Raw genomic sequence first — 17,621 nt, forward strand, 5'->3', positions numbered from 1 at the left:
GAGGAGAAGGATGAAAGAGTAAAAAACAAAAAAAATTAAAAAAAAAAACGAATGAGAGAGGAGAAGCCCGTTCGGTGCTTCCAAAATGGTCGGTTGGTTGGTCAAACCGGCACGGTTAACGGCCAACTAACTACGTAATACGTATACTTCATGGACCCTTGGAAACCCCCAAGTCCAAAATGGTTACATAGGTACATATACCCTCGACGAAGGAACCGAGAGTGGAAGGAATAGGTAGGTATATTCTCCTACTCCTTATCGAGGAACGTCCGTCAAACTTCCGGTCATCGGGATCCCTTAATTGCTACCATTATTCTGCTACTTTCTTTTCGCTATTCCGTTTTTTTTCTTCTTTTCTCTTCTCTTCCTCTCCTTCAGTTTTCCCTTTTTTTTGATTTTTTTGTTTCTCTTCTTTCGTCTCTTTTGTTCTACACGGAAACCCAGCTGCGACGGGTATAACGACGCGAACGCGAACGTTGCGCTGTAGGGAAAAGCGAGGAGGCAGGGGGTGAACCGGCAGCTAGTGTAGGGTTTCATTTTCATCCCAAAGGAAAGCACTCGACTGAGAGAAATTATTATAGGGATGCGAGGAATTTATCTCTGCCGCGAGTAGAGGGAGTTATCGAAACAAAAGTTGAAAAAAAACTAAAGAAGGTAAAAAGTAAACGGAGGAACCATGGAGATTTTCCGAATTCTAGATTGTTTTATACTTGCACTCCCATTCGTAAGTATATAATATAAATAACTTAATTCTTATTACGGGATTGTTGTAAGAATGCACTTCTCGACCGTCAGAGAATATTGCATTTGATTCTCGCATCCGTAAATAATATAACGTTATAAGATGGGGTTCGTCAGACGTGACTGACTACGGGATGCGCGCAGAAGCCAGGAAATGGATCTCTCGTAGGTATGTATGTATACGTATATCATCCACGTATATATCCTACGCGTATATATGTATATATATATATATACATATATATACCTACGTGAACACACGGATGTAGGCTTATGTAATACATGTACATATATTCACGTATCCGCTCGACGTCCGTACATATATGCGGTCCCTCGATAATATGCTGATCCCGTTTACAAGCTGGGACAATCCTCACGGATCCCGTGCGGGGTTGTAGAATTCCGCCCATACCAGTTTCCGTATAGCCTCCACCGATACCAGCGAACGGCACCCGTAACCTGTCCCGAAAAACTTCGACCTGCGTGGATAACGGTCACACCTTTCGAACGTAAAATTCAAAAACTCCAAATAAATCACTTTTCACAAAAGTATCATGAAATCGGTCCCTCACGGTATCATTATCGAATTTTCTCTCATTTTCCACGGAATTTCCGTGAAGAATTTTTATTTCTTCGATCTTTTTCTTTTTTTTTTCTTTCTTTCTCTCAATCATCGGATGGGACGAGTCGCGCGCGATAACGCGTTACAACGTAACCGTTGGTAGGATGAGCCGCTTTGGTGTGTCGAGCATGATATGGTTCCCGTAGGAGGTAAGCGGTAATTAGGTATCGATTTCTGTTAGGTAAAGTACCCGCTATATAGTTCGGTTTATGTATAAGCGGACGCGTATACGTATAGAATCGAATAACATCCGTGTGAAAGCCACGTAGTTTCCCTGGTTGTGTGTGTGTGTACGCGTATTCCTATATATAGGAAACGCTCGTTTCACATGGGATGACGATAATCGACGAAGACCGCAAACCGTCGTCGTACTATACTCGTGTTACTTGTTGTACGCTCTCGTGTTTAGTTCATGCGTTTCGTACGTTAACTCATTCACCTATAGGTAGCCGCCGCCGGTGCTCGCATCCTCCATAGAACAACCTCCCACCTCCCCCACCTCCCCCCCGGACTCGTCCTCAAAGGACCCATTCAGAGGATAGCAGATACCCCCCCCCCCCCCCCGTGCGAAGGACTCGTATGTAACGGGCGTTCCGGATTAACTCGACGATACTCCCTGCGGAGACCGCGCCACGGTCAAGAGCAAAAAGTGTTTTATATTTTCTGTATTTCACATTTTCTTACCTCCGTCGGAGAGGTTCGTCGTCTTTTTCAGCCTCTGGAACGCCGAACGCGAGACATTTCACCCAAAAATTTACGGATTCTCAAATCCCGTGGTCGATTACAGGGAATTTTTTGACGTTTGGGAAACTCGTCTCGGCGCAGATTTTGGGTAATTTTTTCTCTTTTCTGCTTTTGTTACCGTTAAATTCGGTTCCCAATCCAGTTTGACGGTGTGGGTTCCCCGTTCCAGCTGTGGTTATAATTACGCGGTTGAAGTTAATGGGAGAATTCCGCTCATTCATTCGTGCCGTCGTCGGTCGTCGGTCGTCGGTCGTCGTCAGTGAGTAAAGTCGGTTTGGTCTTCGGTCTTCATCAGTCGTTTCAGCTATTGATATATAGCGTATGAATGTTAGTCTCGGAGTAATGAATATCAGAAGGGAAGGCAGAAGAGGGAGGAGGAGGAGGAGGAGGAGGAGGAGGAGGAGGAGGAGGAGTAGGAGTAGGCAAGACTTTGGCAGAATTTTGAACTCTTGGATTTGAATGGAAAACGAAGAGTGACGTAGAGCGGGGATTGGATGAGGAGAGGATGGGGTGCGTAGAGTTGGATAGTTTTCGAAGCCGAAGCTCGACATTGAAGACAGAAATACTGCGAGGTGGAGTTAACCAGAGAGAGGGAGAGAGAGAGAGAGAGAGAAATCGGGACAACACTAACTAGTGTAAAATCCCCTCCGTACTCCCTAGCTCTTACAGGGTAAGGAGGGAGGGTCTGTTATGGGATAAATTATGGGAGCAAAGTCATGGAGAAGTTTGTAACGACCTTCGCATACGTACTCCGCACTCTGAGTACACGATGGTAATACATGTATATACATATATATTTATACTACACGCGACCGTACCGTACCTAACTACATGGTTACGACGTGCGGACATTTTGGATGTTGGTTAAATGTGAAACTGTTAGATTATTGGAACTACCGGGAATGCGAGCTTTCCAAACTGGAATGAAATTCGCGAAAGTTGGAATTTCCAAAGCAAATGTGTTCCGAGCTTTAGTTACATATGCGTGATCTTTATTACCGTCCTACTTTTTAAACGCCGTTAGGTATACCTATTTCGTAAATCGGTTAACTTGTTTTTGAAATATTCACGTCATCGGTAGAGTAGATATCGGCCACAGTTTTGTATTCGTTCATTTTCCAAATTGATCGAATCTTTTCAGATTTTACGTTTTCAAAAATTCGTGGAAACTAGACGACGCGCGGTCGTAATTTCATTTTCAGTCATTTCCACGGGTAGTAAATTGTGTTTCGCTCTGAAGTAAAAATCTTCAAAAATCAGGTCGCCACGGAATTACGATCTACGTGAAAAGGTTCGTCGGTGAGAATAAAAAAAAAAAAAAAAAATGTTCAAAGTCAATCGATACAGTCTGTCCTGGCGAACGTTGTGTTCGTTTTTTTCTATTTCGAGTTTTAATTTCTCGTAATGTAACTTTTGGGTGGAAAAAGTTCCTCTGGTAAATTTTTCAACGACAAAATGCATACCTGCTCTCATCTATTTTCTGAGGTCGGAAAAGGGATGACGAGAACCGGAGGTGTTAATAATAAATGGAAGGAACGGGTCGCGCGGTACGGGTTTTCGGACATCGAGGTTGTCGGATCAAAGATTTCCCGATACACTGCGACACTCCGAGCGAATTCGTTTCGCTGATTAGTTTCCGATTCAAGGATCGCCCAACAAAATCCCGCATGCATCGCAAACTTCGTGCAAATTCGCGAGCTCGAAAATATATCTGAGAGTGCCAAAGCTTCCCATTAAAGGGGGTAAAAAAGAAATGAAAAAATGTCAGAGAAACTGGTGGATAAAATCCCCATGTGCCGGGGGTTCTTTGATTGCTCTGTTTACCCGGTCGAAATTGTTACGGTCTTTTTTTTTTTTTTTTTTTCCTCTTGGATTGAACTTTTATTATTTCAATCGTGCATTGTTTTATTTCATTTCGAATTACCCGTGTGACACGAAACGTTAAATCCTATATACGCTTCAAATTGTTGGACACTTTTTTTTTTTCCCCTCTAATTTCGGAATTGGAACATTCGAGGGGCCTCGGTAGGGGTGAGAATTAATTAAGTACAGTTACCGCGGTGGAATAAATCATTCGAACGAATTTACTCTCGGAGGGTTTTTTTTTTTTTTTTTTTTTTTTTTTTTTTTTCTGGCGGGGGGATTAAGCTTCGGGCCTTCGGTTTTGACGATCGTATAAGTCGCCGTCGCGTCTACCGAACATGAATCTTAAAGACGATTGTAAATCGATGAAATGTTACACTCGATCACTACAAAACCCCGCTCCTGCCTTCGGTAGGGGGAAAAAGGGTTCGCTCGGTAGCCCGATATGCTGCGAACGAGAGGGTCCTATTCGATCGTATCTTTATCCCCCGTTGTCGTTTGGGATCGAGTAGCGCGCGCGCGCGCGACTAGTGGCCCCTCTTTTTTTTTCTTTTTTTATTTTTCTTCTCTCCCTTATTTTTCCTCGGCGACTCTTCTTGCCCGACCCATTGCCCCGTAACCCCATAACCCACCCCCCCTCCCTACGACCAATGTGCACAAGATTTTTATATATTTATGAATAAGACTAGGTATAACGTATTTACAAACGGAATCACTAAAAATGTCCATTTCAAGCACTCGGGCGTCGCGACGCCGTTATGTATTATATCTATAAGGTATATTTCTCTGTCCAAGGTATTCGTTTTCTTGAAAGAGTTAACTTTTATTTCTTCCCTCGAGTTTCTGTATTTTCATTCCTTTCTCGTTTTTTTTTTTTTTTTTCCGATTCTTTGTTCGTCCTTCCATTCACCGGCGGAGGTATGCTGTACACCGTGTTATTTTTGCAATCAATTTTTAAGGCTGCACGGCACCGCGTGCGACAAAATTACTGACGTAATAATATATAAATTATCCCCCGAAAAAGTACCTCGGGTACGAGAAGTATCGCGAAACACATTAACTTTCCCAGATCAATCGCCACCAAATTAAAGTCGTTCCTCAAGGATAACCGTGAAAATTAAATTAAATCATCGTTTTCACTGACCTGGCGCTGGCCAGTTTTCCTGACGATTTCACTAAAAAAATAAAAGTTGCTACCGGATTTATGTGATGAAGTTGATGATCAATTTGCGCAAATATCATTATTGATAATTATCAATATAATATAAAATGTGAATTTCCCGCTCCGCTTTAAACTCCCGTTTCATTAAAGCTACTCGGTAGTGCGCCCGTTCTTTGGAATGTATAGGTACTTGGCGCAAGACTCTACCGAGTCTCTCAATATTAAAAATGGGCAAATTAAAGGAATTAAAATTCCATAAAATGCTTTCCAACGTTTAACTCAGCTGTACCTACGCTTACCACGGAAAAGAAAAAGTTGCCGGTTAATAAAGAACGTGAAAAAAATTCCACACCTCTCAAAATCGCGACGAACCGAATTTTCCGACACTTGATTTCCACGCGATTTTTTTTGAAAACTCAACGGTTACATTTAATACCTGTGCAATGTGAAAGTATATAACTTTTTTTTTTTGTTTTCGAATCGTTTCCCCAAGACTACTTCGATCATCGCGAACGTAACCCATTAAAATCCGAACGCTAGAAAAAAAAAAGGGGGAAATAAAAGTTCACGCGAAGAACCTTCGTCAGCTTGGTGAAAACTTTTAATTAGTGTGAAATTAGATAGCCGCTGCCCTTCGAAACCTGAATTACTCGGAAATTATAATCAGACATAATGTAACTGAAGCATGGGTCTTAGAATCATTTTTTTTTCGGATTCACGGTTTTTTTTTTTTGCGTGCAAAAACACTTCTTGTCTTTTCGCCATGTGTATTCAGACGCTTGTAAAAAATTTGACGGTCGAAGGAGATAAAGCTACTTATTCTTGTCGAGGCGCGTCTCACGGATCGTCGGGGATAAGACGAAACGTCTGCTTCTTCACCGCCCCACTGTGAGTTTCGTAGTGACAATTAGTTTGAATTCCATAATATAAACTTGAACCCTGCGCGCAGCGCGACGTCGTTCGCTCCTCCGTTATCCCGCGCAATTACTCGCTCGTGTAATACGATGTTAATTGTGTACGTATACATCCAGGACTGTTACTGCGATGGCTTTGAAAACTCGCCGTAGTAACGTATTACGATATACACGTATAAAGTAAAATACCTCCACCTGACGTGCCCAAGCTCTTTGGTTTTATTTAAATAATTTAACAATCTAGAGAGAATATTAATATCCTTGAAGTTTGGATGGAATATCGATATTCTTTAGAAAATTCAGTCAGTGTGTCTACTCGCGAGTATTATTATCGGAAGAAATATTCGTCTGGTCGGTTCACGACACCTACGACCTTCTCTTGAGACTATTTCGATAATTTTCGATCGTCGTACTTCGATTTTTATTTCAAAGTCTAATTATCAATTCATCGATCGTGCGGAATTATTTGTTCTGGAATCGCAAGATTCCGAATTCGATCGGGCTTGTAGTTCTGGTAAAATTTAGCGAATCTGAAGGAACGTGTACCGATATTATTGTACGGACAGCGGAGCTCAGGGTGTTCGCGATTTTCCGGTCAGGAAGTTGAGGACGGAAGGTTGGTCGAAAAGCCGCAGAGTTCCGATAGTTTGAAACAACCGTGGAGAACCGCAAAGTTATGGATATAGACGCACCTATATATATGTATACGTATGTAAGTTGCATCCTATGTACATAAATGAATGTAATATATAAGGTATACCTATATGAATGTAACGGCGAACGGAAGTCGAAAGTGGGAAGTCAAAGTCCGGGCTCCCGGGTCGGGTGTTGCATGCACGTATGGGTATAGGTATATATGTACGATGCGAAGCCCGTTCCGCCTCCTCGGTACCAAGAAACTTGAGGTCAGGAGGTCAAATGAACCCGTGGGCAACCCTCAGGACACCAGATGTCCTGATTGGACCATTGTTCACTAAATTGCTTTGTGGGAATTAATTGAAAATCAATTGCCCACACCCGTCTCAATGCATTATACATTAATACAAATCGGACTATCGAATGAAACGCTGATTTGTACGACGCTTGTGGGGTGTGCCGAAAATGAGCTTTTTTTTTCATTTTTATTGTCTTATTTAGATCCTACGAAACGCTGTATACGAATTTAAGTTCGTTCCGAAAAAAAGTAACTCCTCGTAATGGGCGTCTGAGATGGTTCTCTTCTTTTTCATCTTTCGCTTAACCGTCACGGTGGAAAAAAAAACTTGATTTTGGCTAAACAAGAAAAAACGTCGTAACACGAATGTAACTTAGACCGTAATCTAATCGTGGATAATAGGAATTCTGGGCGAAAATAAATTGAGAATACTTTCCCAAAAATTTGTATACCCTGGCCAAACTTTTTTCTCATTTAGTTTTTTGCCGAAATCGATGACCAAATTATAGTTTTATTGATTTGTTTCTTTTCAAATTAAGATTTACTTTGATCCATCCGCTCAAAGAACGAAATCAATTAAAAACCTGGTATCATTCTGACGATAATTTTTATCGGACTATGTGAACTAGAAGCATTTTGTAGCCGCTTTTTCACATTTTTTTTTTTTATTCACTCTGGAAAAGCTTCAATAAATATTGTTTCAATCGATATTGATGAATTATTCAAAACTAAGGTTTACAAACTGCGCATTACACCTAGAAAAACGTAAGCCTCCATAGCTCAGGGGTTAGAGCACTGGTCTTGTAAACCAGGGGTCGAGAGTTCAAATCTCTCTGGGGGCATATCAATTTTTTTTTTCTTTCTACGTATCAATTTTTCAATTCTTCTTATTCTTCTATTAATTATTTCTTTCAATTTTATTTCATACTCTTCTTCGGTCAGCAGCGTCGTGCGCCTAGCCTGATATGTAACACATGCGATATATTAACATCATGACCCGATCAATCAAACAATTCAATCGAGCGATCATCAATAACCTGCGGTAAATAGCAAAGCAAACATTGTCAACGTCGTTTATCTCTGGGGGGTATCTGTAAAAAAAGAACTGTAATATATAAAATCGTGTAAAAAAAGAAAAAGCAGAAGACAAACGAAGTTTTTCATAAATTATCTGTACATTCGTTACACACGCGAAATACTTCCTATCGTTGTATACACAGATGGATAAAAAATGTATATCGTCAAATCAATCATGTGTAGGTCAAACGTGAAATATACAGTTAAAATATCGAATACAAAATAAGCGAAAATGATAATTGCATGTAATGTACGTCTATTGCGTAATGCGCGATGGTGGTCCAGCGTTCCCAAGTCTCTCCTTCGCTCTTTTGTCTCTTATGTCTGGTACGTGTCCGTTTCCCATGTACGTAAACTGCGAGAAATTTTGTCCACCGAATTTGTAAAATAGTTGAAATAACCGTCGATATACCCCTGTACAGTAGTTTTACCGTAGAGATCCGAGAATTCCGTTAACGCCCCGCGCGCCCCAGAGGTATGCTAATGTTTAGCTATTCATGCCACGCAATGTCTGCAATTCCTGAACTATTTTAAGATCTGAACATCATCGCGTATGTAACCGAGAAAATTCTCTCATATATACAAACGAATTGTTTAATCGAAGTCTATTGAAAATAAATTTGCGGAAATGTGTTGTACCTCGTACGATTACGTGCGGACCGGATTGGTTGAGAGCAAAAACGTCGCAACCCTCGAAAAATTCCTTTTTTTCCCTCAGACCATCGAAATCCATTGTAACTCATACGGTAAAAACGTAATTCCATGTAATTCCAGTTATTGTACTTCTAGTACTTTGCATTTTTTCTCTTCATTTTCCTCCTAAGAATTGTACTTATTTTTTCTTCGTTCGAATTTTATTTTACAAGTAAATTTAGAGAAACGTTGGAGAATCCACTAGCGCGAATTAGACAAGTTCTTTCCATTTACGGGTCCAGTCTGGTGCGAGTTAAGGCTAGTTGAGTTTTCCGTAATTGACCACGGCCACTCGAGATAATCACTTCATGGATTCTATTTGTTCTTGCGCACAGGAAGTGGAGTTCGTTTGATTCGATGTTACCTAAGAAATTCAGGTAATCCACGGTAATTCGCCGGTAATTAGAGAAGAAAAAAATTAAAAAAAAAAAACTTCACATCACGTAATGGACACTGTTCAATGATACGATAAAACAATCGATTCAAATTATCGATCAAACTGTCCGTGACGAAGTTGTTCTTTATGGTTTTTTCTTTCTTTCTGAATTAAAAACTACGTCCGATGAAAAAAATGATTTTTCTCTTCGATGTAATAACGATACTAATTCACTCCGCAATTTTACTCATACATAGACGGGTGTAATTTTTGATTATTCAAATTACGTTCGTAATTAACTTCTGTAACGTTTGTCAGTATGAATCGACATGAAATATAATTATATAATTATTTTATTACAGCTGGAACAATTATTATTTTACGAGTGCGCGTTATAATTACATACACACGCGTAACGTAATTACCAGCAATTTTTATTGCAATAAAACTCCGCAGGTATTAATTATCAATATTACGTATTGACGGCGATTCTGAGCCGTAATTATTCACGCCATTGAAATACAATCCAGGAAATTTGAAACAATGTAGAAAAAAAAAAGGTAAAGGCATTGCTGAATAAATTTTATTGAAATTTTTGATTACACACGTGGATACGTATGATGATGACAATACGAGCATAATTTCCCTACAGTTTCATCACCCGACGTCGCACAATAAGGATGAATAGTCATTTTGTCAATTTATATCATATCTTTATTGAACGCAAACAAAGGTATTTTACAATTGTACTCAGTATCTACGATATAGAGAATGAATCCCATCGAGATATCTTTGATTTTCCACATTTTGGTTCGAAAAATTGGCGATAACTTCATCAATTCGATAGAAAGACCAATTTGGCTTTCAGATTCGGATTCCTGAGATCAAAATACATAAGAATAGCATGTAAAATGAAATATTTTTTTTTGGCCAAAAATCGACAAAATTCCAAGGGGTACCCCTTTGGATTTTTTCGAATTTTGGCCAAAAATTTTGATTTTTTAAAATCGATTGAATGACACTTTTCTCACGTATTTTGACCTCAGGAACACGAATCTCAAGCGAAATTGAGCTACGAATTTTTCCCCTCGAGATATCTCAATTTTTCTGCTCCAAAAAGTGAAAAATTGGCGATAACTTCATCTATTTAATACAAAGACCAATTTGGCTTTTAGATTCGGATTCCTGAGATTATAATCCATCAGAACCGATTTTTGACCCATTCCGAAATCCACAGAGGCTAGAGTAGAGGGAGTACCCTAATTTTTTCGAGTTTCAATAAATTTTTAAACGTGGAGAGTTTTGAGAGTAGTGAAATTGAAATGTTTTTTTTTCATTCTACCATACAAATCAAAGGTGCAAATTTTACTATAAAATGTAGCTTTCGAAAATTTGGACTTTTGTCGTTAACGAGTAAGTGAGACCCCTCAAGACGTCGAAAAACTTTGACGTGGAATTCCCTGTTTATGTACATAATTCAAATGAAATTAAGTCCTTCGGTACGTATTACCTAATGTAATTGAGCTCGCAAGCCGCGAATGGTCGCTCGCTGCAGGTTAGTTAAAATCCGTTTCTGAAATAGGTAGGTACTTGCCTTCACGTGCACGGGGTCAAATTAATTGACAAAAAATAAAGGTGAGAAATATACGAAACGTTACAACGTTCACACTTCACTTATAACTAGTTCCTAGATTCCCACATAGGTACCGACATTACTGATGTGGTGGTACATATAACCGACGTAGAATCTAGTTAAACTCATTTTATGTACGTGCATGTATTTAAGTATTACAACGTTGCAAGTACGAGGTAAGTGCGACGTCGGGAGCTTTTATGATTTTCCCTTTGTACATACGTACACCTATATAAATATCACGAATATACATATACGTATGTACGTTGATATACATATATATATGCATACACGCGCGTGCAACCTCGGGACTCACAAAATGCCCTTTTACACCTGAGCACATCGAAGTTACCTCTATATGCAAGCCGCAAACTATTACCGTACACTGTATACGTGTCCGTATATTCAACGTACCTATGTATAATACGTACAGCTATTAGCTCACGTTATAACGTTATTCGCATGCACGTCACGAAAGCTCCTGCATGGAATTTAGAGACGAAGAGAAGAAAAAAAACAACAATTATTCCCGCAACCATCCCAAAATTAACCATCGGATGTACTACCCTTGATACATAGCACCCCGAGGTACTTACTCACGGTGTACACGAGCTTACTTGATTTTGCAAAAGAAATTGCGATAGAAAAAAAAAAAATAAACCTGCGCCCATATCGCGTCTGGATTTAATTTCACGGTTGCAATAGCATCGCGCAGCTGCAGCTGGGGTTGTTAGCCGGTCGAAACGTGAGAGTGTGTATATCTGTACGTACAATAGAAAATTATTTCGTGCATCAGCTGGTGTATAGAGTACTCGAGTGAACGAGTAAACCGGCGGTAAGGCAAACATCTCAGAAAATTGTTCGTTGTCCTCCGGTGTCGTCGTCGGTAAATACAATGCGATGCAGCCAGTAACAGCAGCCGGAACTGGTTGTTTCAACCGTGGCTATAACTATACAATTTTCACAGCTTCGGATGCTATAGGCGCATATATTTGTATAATACATACCGCAATTTCATCCGTGTTTCCATTTCTCACGCCGCTGTGTGGATTATATTTTGCGTTTGTGCAACTGCGAAATATTATTTGAAACGGGAACATTGCGGCGTTCGGTAAAGCGGTAGGGAAAAACAAGCAGACGCGGGTAACTATAACTCGCCGATGGCACAATATTTGTCATTCTTCCTCGACAGCAGCTGGCCGGAGTTCGATAAATGAAGGAATGAAAAATCGAAAAATTTAACAAAGAATAAAATTCGAAAAAGGTGGAACAAAAAACGCAACCTTGCATATGATGTACAAGAGTACCATCCCAGTGAATGGGTTGTAACGATAAGAGAAAAATGAAAATTGAAAAAACCAAAAAGAGGTAATTCAATTGCGAAACGGACATTATTGTGCAAAGAAAAGAGTAAGAAAAAAAAAAAAGAAAGAGATGGAACGCGTCGAATGAACGATAAAATTTTCGGATATTAAATCTTATCGAGTGTAAATAATTGCACAACATTAATTCGAATAATGGAAAAATTTTCATGCGAAAAACTGAACAAATTTTGCTCCACCAGACTTCGTATATCTGATACTTCCTTCCTCAGAAAATTGAAGATTAGAAATAACAACAATATTTATGATGATAATATCTTTGGGATATATTCGGTTCAGCGTCCGACTTCGAATTCGAATTGTCGACAGTGATCTCTTCCTGTTAGTATCTCATTCGTGAATGGGATTTGCATAATTTGTAGAATCTATTTTCATAAAAGGAGACTAATCGGACGTCCACTAGATGCGATTGCCGCGTGACGGAAGAGGGAATGATCTGCTTTCAATGCGAGTATAAATTACCGATGTCAAATCGAATCAATTTGCATAGAATATTTCTCTCTGCTGCGACCTCAGTAGCGCCGTATGCGAGCGTAGACGTAAAGAATTATTTGAAAAAAGGGTAACGCTAATTATGGTGGGTATCGTCAATAAAAACGAAATGAAGGGATTTCAAAACTTCAAGAAATGAAGAATATAACAAAAGCATGTATCCCCCAAAATTTTCAAATATTCTCTCAGAGTTCTTTCGCCGAAATTTTCGACGATTCTTCTCGCCGCGAGCGCGTTAATCGACCGCCGCGTATATTTGCGGGGCTATTTCAAGGGATGATGAGGACTTAGTACTCAAATATTAACAAGGGTGGCGGTACCGGTCGGATTTAGGGGTCCTGCCATCCTGGAGTCTTAGAATTGGACCTTTCTCATACCCTGAGAAATTGCCTTCCACCGAATCTTACTTGGTTACTTCCATTTTCATAATTGATCTACATTCAGCTAATAATCGAATAAGAATTTTGATTTCAATGTAATTGATTTTTTTCTTTTTTGCAGAATAGCAGATCTCTTACTAACCTGCAGTTTCTCGTTTACCATAGTTTGTTATAAACAATATATTGAGATGGCAGCACTGGTAGGACGGTTTGACTTTCTAACAAATGCACGGACGAATTTTAATCGATGAAACGGGGAAAAAAAAAATGATTGAATGGAAATAACGATCTGAAAATAATCGATAAATGTAACTGATGAAACTCAATATGGGTTCATTGAATATGATCAATTTTATTATCTCTTTTTCATGACTAGATGATAAATTTATTATACAAAGTTCCGTAAATAATTGTAATCATAATTTTCGATTAAATTACCGCGAATCGCGCTGATGCAAGAAAAAGATAAGAAATCAAAATTTCATTATCTTTCATTTTTGCAAGAATTTATTATCGATCAATTGTTTTTTTCCTCTTTATTTCGTTCAAACGTCACGAGCCCCCGAATTATCACTATATATATTTATATGTATTATATATATATATTATCTGTATATTACTATCGTACATCATATGTATATTATTATCATAATCATTACACACCGTGTATCGTGATTTGGACGAGTCAATGCTGCTGGCTATAGCGAATATTATTTTCAATCAAAATATTAATAACAATATCGTTTCATTCATGTATGAGTACCATACTTAAAAATTACATTAAAAATGAAAATTAGAACTATACAACAATAATAATAATAATAATAATATCAATAATCCTAATGATAACCAAATATGTATAATCGATACGATGTGTGTACTGAATGCATTTATACGTATATTTTTTTACAGGTATACAGAACACACATAAATATATTATGCATCTTAAAATTATTTTAGTTCAATGCGATGACGATCAAGTATGATTGATGTTGTTATTATTATTATTATCATGCTTATTCTTATAATTTACAGTTACATCGATAATAATCGATTGATTCGCAATTAATTGATCAAATTCTTCTATTTCTCGTTTCATTTAATTTATACTCGTTCTTGTTACAATTTCTTATTTTTTCGCCGTCGGCATGTTTTCGTAATAATATATAAATTATCTTACAAGATGTTTACAAAAAAAAAAAAAATTATAACATCATAATTATTTTTTCTGCCCTAAAATTTAGTGCAGATACGTCGAGTAATTATAGCTTACATTTATGCAACGATCGAGAACTACCGTATGTCATTATTATTATTATTATTATTATTATTATTGTTGTTGTTATTATTATTGTTATAATTATTTTTATTACCATTATTTAGATAAGTATTCATAATGCATTGTTATTTCCATTGCAGGATTAGGTATACGTATTTTGTCGTTTGTTAATTTTTACTCCGCATCTTGCTGTTTCTGGTTCTTGCAGTGGCGATTGATATTTTTCAAGACGGCTATGATAATTATATTACTGCAGATCGTATTTGAATATGGAAATGTTCGTCAATTTATGCAAGATTATTTACGGCTTGTGTGCGCCAATCAATCACCATTTTTTTGATTTTTTTTTTCCAGTGATAATTAATATATACTAAAACCACTACGGACTGATAAATTTCACTTAGCGAGAGTTTCAAAATAAATCTTTTCATCGTTCGTTGACAGAAACAGAGAAAAAGAAATATAACTTGAGTTACCATCATAGTATCTGGCAAGATTGGCAATACATACGAAGAAATAATTTTGACAACCCGTAATTCACAGCATTCAAATTTACTGATTGATAATGCTGCGTTTTTTTTTTCCAATATTTAAAAACCGGTAAGACAGAATCGTTGATCATCGATTGGTAAAACAGAAGCTGTGCAAGGATAAAAGGGTATATAGTATAATACATGTGGGAAGAGGGTGGAAATAATACAGTTGAATTGAACTTCGTCATTTTCATTCCATTGAAAAAAAACAAAAAATTAAATAATCAAATAAAAATGACGAAGTGAGTATTCGTGAGTATACATACGAGGACACGATCTATTTGTAAGTATCTAATTATAATGTTATCTACAAATATTAAATCTATTTTATACATACATGTTATTGATTTGTTACAATTTATTTATATATATATATATGTTTTTTTGCACATATGAATTTTTACACACCTATATAATGTATATGTATAATATAATGTCGATAACGCGAAACGCAGAACTGGTACGTACATAAATATATATCTATTTTAATAATTGGTACTGTAATTTTATTATTGTTATCATTATTATCTTTATAACAAATATGTGGCGGATATATTTTGATAATATGACTGCGCGAAATAATTACACTGTTACCAATGGTATGATAGATGATAATAATATTTTGTTCTATACTAGGAAAAGAAAGAAGACGAGAGAAAAAAAGACCATTTCTTGTTTCACATATAATTTGTTTAATTTATTATATGCGACGAATAGATTGGATTTTACATTCATATGATATTCATATATATTATCATATATCAGATTAAACCTATACATATATGTATAATAACTCTAATCTCGGTGAGGTTTTCATTTTTTTATACCTTTTCTTAATTTCATTTATTTTAAAGTTTTTTGGTTTGGTTTCTTTGTTCTTTAAGTTTTTTAATTTTTGGTTTTAAACGTCTTTGGTTATTTTTCCGATACCCGACGCGCGCAACACACTTTCATTATTTATTACGAATGAAATGCACACAGAATCCACATGAGGAGATTATTTTTCATTATTTTTTCTTAATTTGAAAATTGATGAAATTTAACTTCAAGAAAAAGTTGGAGAGAGGTGAGAATCACAAACACTAATACCTCTCTCTCTCGTAACTATGTACGTAATAATTGTCATTTGAATTATCGTCATATATAATTTGTTCAAAATTCTTTCGTCATTTATTTGTTTAGTCATTTTTGGTTTTGTCTTTGTCACTTATTAAGAGAATTTATTTATCAATATATATACTATTCTTATATATATATATATATATTTATCTTATGTATCACGTGGTATATATATTATATTATATTATTTTTATATCATATGTCAGTTCATCAGGGAATAATTTTGGGGGTTGCGACGATTTTAGAGGGTTATGTGGCGTAATGAGGATGGTGATGGGGATGCGGGGGTGGCTCTCCCAGCCAAGAATCCGGCGACGGAGGAAAATCCGGGTAACCAACCCCACCGCCTCCACCGCCACCCCCCGACGACTCGTTGCTCAGATCCGACGCCGGTCCCGGTACCATACCTCCAGGTCCACCTGGTAACAAAAAATGAAAATTCCAAATCATCAGAGCCCCCATTTTGACGGCAGCCGTCTTTCTTTCCGTCGTTAATATTCTCTCCGTTTCAGGCATCCAACTCACCGAGCGTCGTGTAGACGGAGAGTCCCGCGTCCGGAGGGTAAGGAAATTGGGGTGGCAACGAAGGTGATCTCGAGGCCGAAAGATAGGGGGGCGTTGTACCCCCGAGATAACCTCTCGGTGGTCCATTTCCACCTCCGCCACCTCCACCCCCGGGACTCGCCCCATCGCCGTCCATTCCCATGTTAACCACCGTCCCGTAACTGTCGTTACTCAAATCTGTGAGAGGGGGGGAAAAAGAAGGAGAAAAAATTATGACGATTTTTCTCTTCTCGCTGTTGCTTTTTTTTCAATTATTATTTTGACTCCGATGATTCGCGTGTCGTGAAATTTTACGGTGAGGGGTGGTAAAAAAAAGAGGAGTTAGTAGTACCTCCGGGGTATTGTTTTGTACAACATATTGCGGGGTGTTGGTCGCTCGTTGTATTATTAGGTGTGTGCGCTTCGCGTGGTATGATATTACAAATGTAGTTTACCCGGAAAAGACGAGTTACATATATATATTTTGAGCTTACGTCAGAATCATCTGCCCCCGATTGCGAGGGGTAGATTAAAGAGCGCGCGTACGACTATACGTGAAACTTATACCTACACCCCTTGCTGACTCTGACTCCGCCGTAGAGTAGGGTAGATCGTATAATAGTTACCTAGATTATAACCAGAGCCACCCAAATAATTACCATTTAGTTCATGACGATGCGCACGAACCCCCACGGATGTTACACACATTCGTTCGAAATACCCGTGACCGTATATAGACTCCATTCTCAACGGACATGTGTCTACCGTACTCTGCGTTACGTATTTCTATCTATTTTGAATTTTTCTTGTTTTTTTTTTTTGAGCTTTTTATTCTAAACAAAAAAAAAAATTAAATCTATTCATTTTTCGTTCTACCAATAATTTGTCAAAGACGAGTCAATCGATTTTTTAGTCCGCGTGTGGTGAAAAAAGGATGCAGATGTTGATGAAAAAAAAATAATTCATTTCAAAATCGTCTAACGCGATAAATCAGCGCACGCCCGACCCGCTGCGCGTAACGATCACACCCATGGAAACGTTCCTCCCCAAAAAATAAAAATAAAACACTTCACCGCTGTTGTACCAAAAACTACGTACACGTTGTACGTACGTACAGCTCCTCTTCGCTATCTA

At 38.0% G+C, this 17,621-nt stretch overlaps 1 protein-coding gene and 1 non-coding gene across 7 annotated transcripts in view; one reads left to right on the plus strand and one right to left on the minus strand.

Annotated features, from left to right (window-relative positions):
- Window positions 1-7,749: 7,749 nt before the first annotated feature.
- Trnat-ugu lies at window positions 7,750-7,822 on the plus strand. Its single transcript has one exon. It is a non-coding gene; the product is annotated as a tRNA-Thr (tRNA).
- A 7,927-nt stretch (window positions 7,823-15,749) lies between these two features.
- Window positions 15,750-17,621, minus strand: part of LOC105689591 (LIM/homeobox protein Lhx3) — a 34,599-nt gene continuing 32,727 nt past the window's right edge. For all 6 annotated transcript variants that reach the window (XM_012406731.4, XM_020854397.3, XM_020854399.3 and 3 more), the window contains 2 exons: window positions 16,470-16,685; window positions 15,750-16,363 (listed from right to left, as the gene is read on the minus strand). In XM_012406731.4, coding sequence (XP_012262154.2) covers window positions 16,194-16,363; window positions 16,470-16,685 — 386 coding nt within the window. In that variant the 3' untranslated portion in view covers window positions 15,750-16,193. The remainder of the gene's footprint in view (window positions 16,364-16,469; window positions 16,686-17,621) is intronic.

Source organism: Athalia rosae, chromosome 7 (assembly GCF_917208135.1).
Source record: "Athalia rosae chromosome 7, iyAthRosa1.1, whole genome shotgun sequence".
Classification (NCBI taxonomy): Eukaryota; Metazoa; Arthropoda; class Insecta; order Hymenoptera; family Athaliidae; genus Athalia; species Athalia rosae.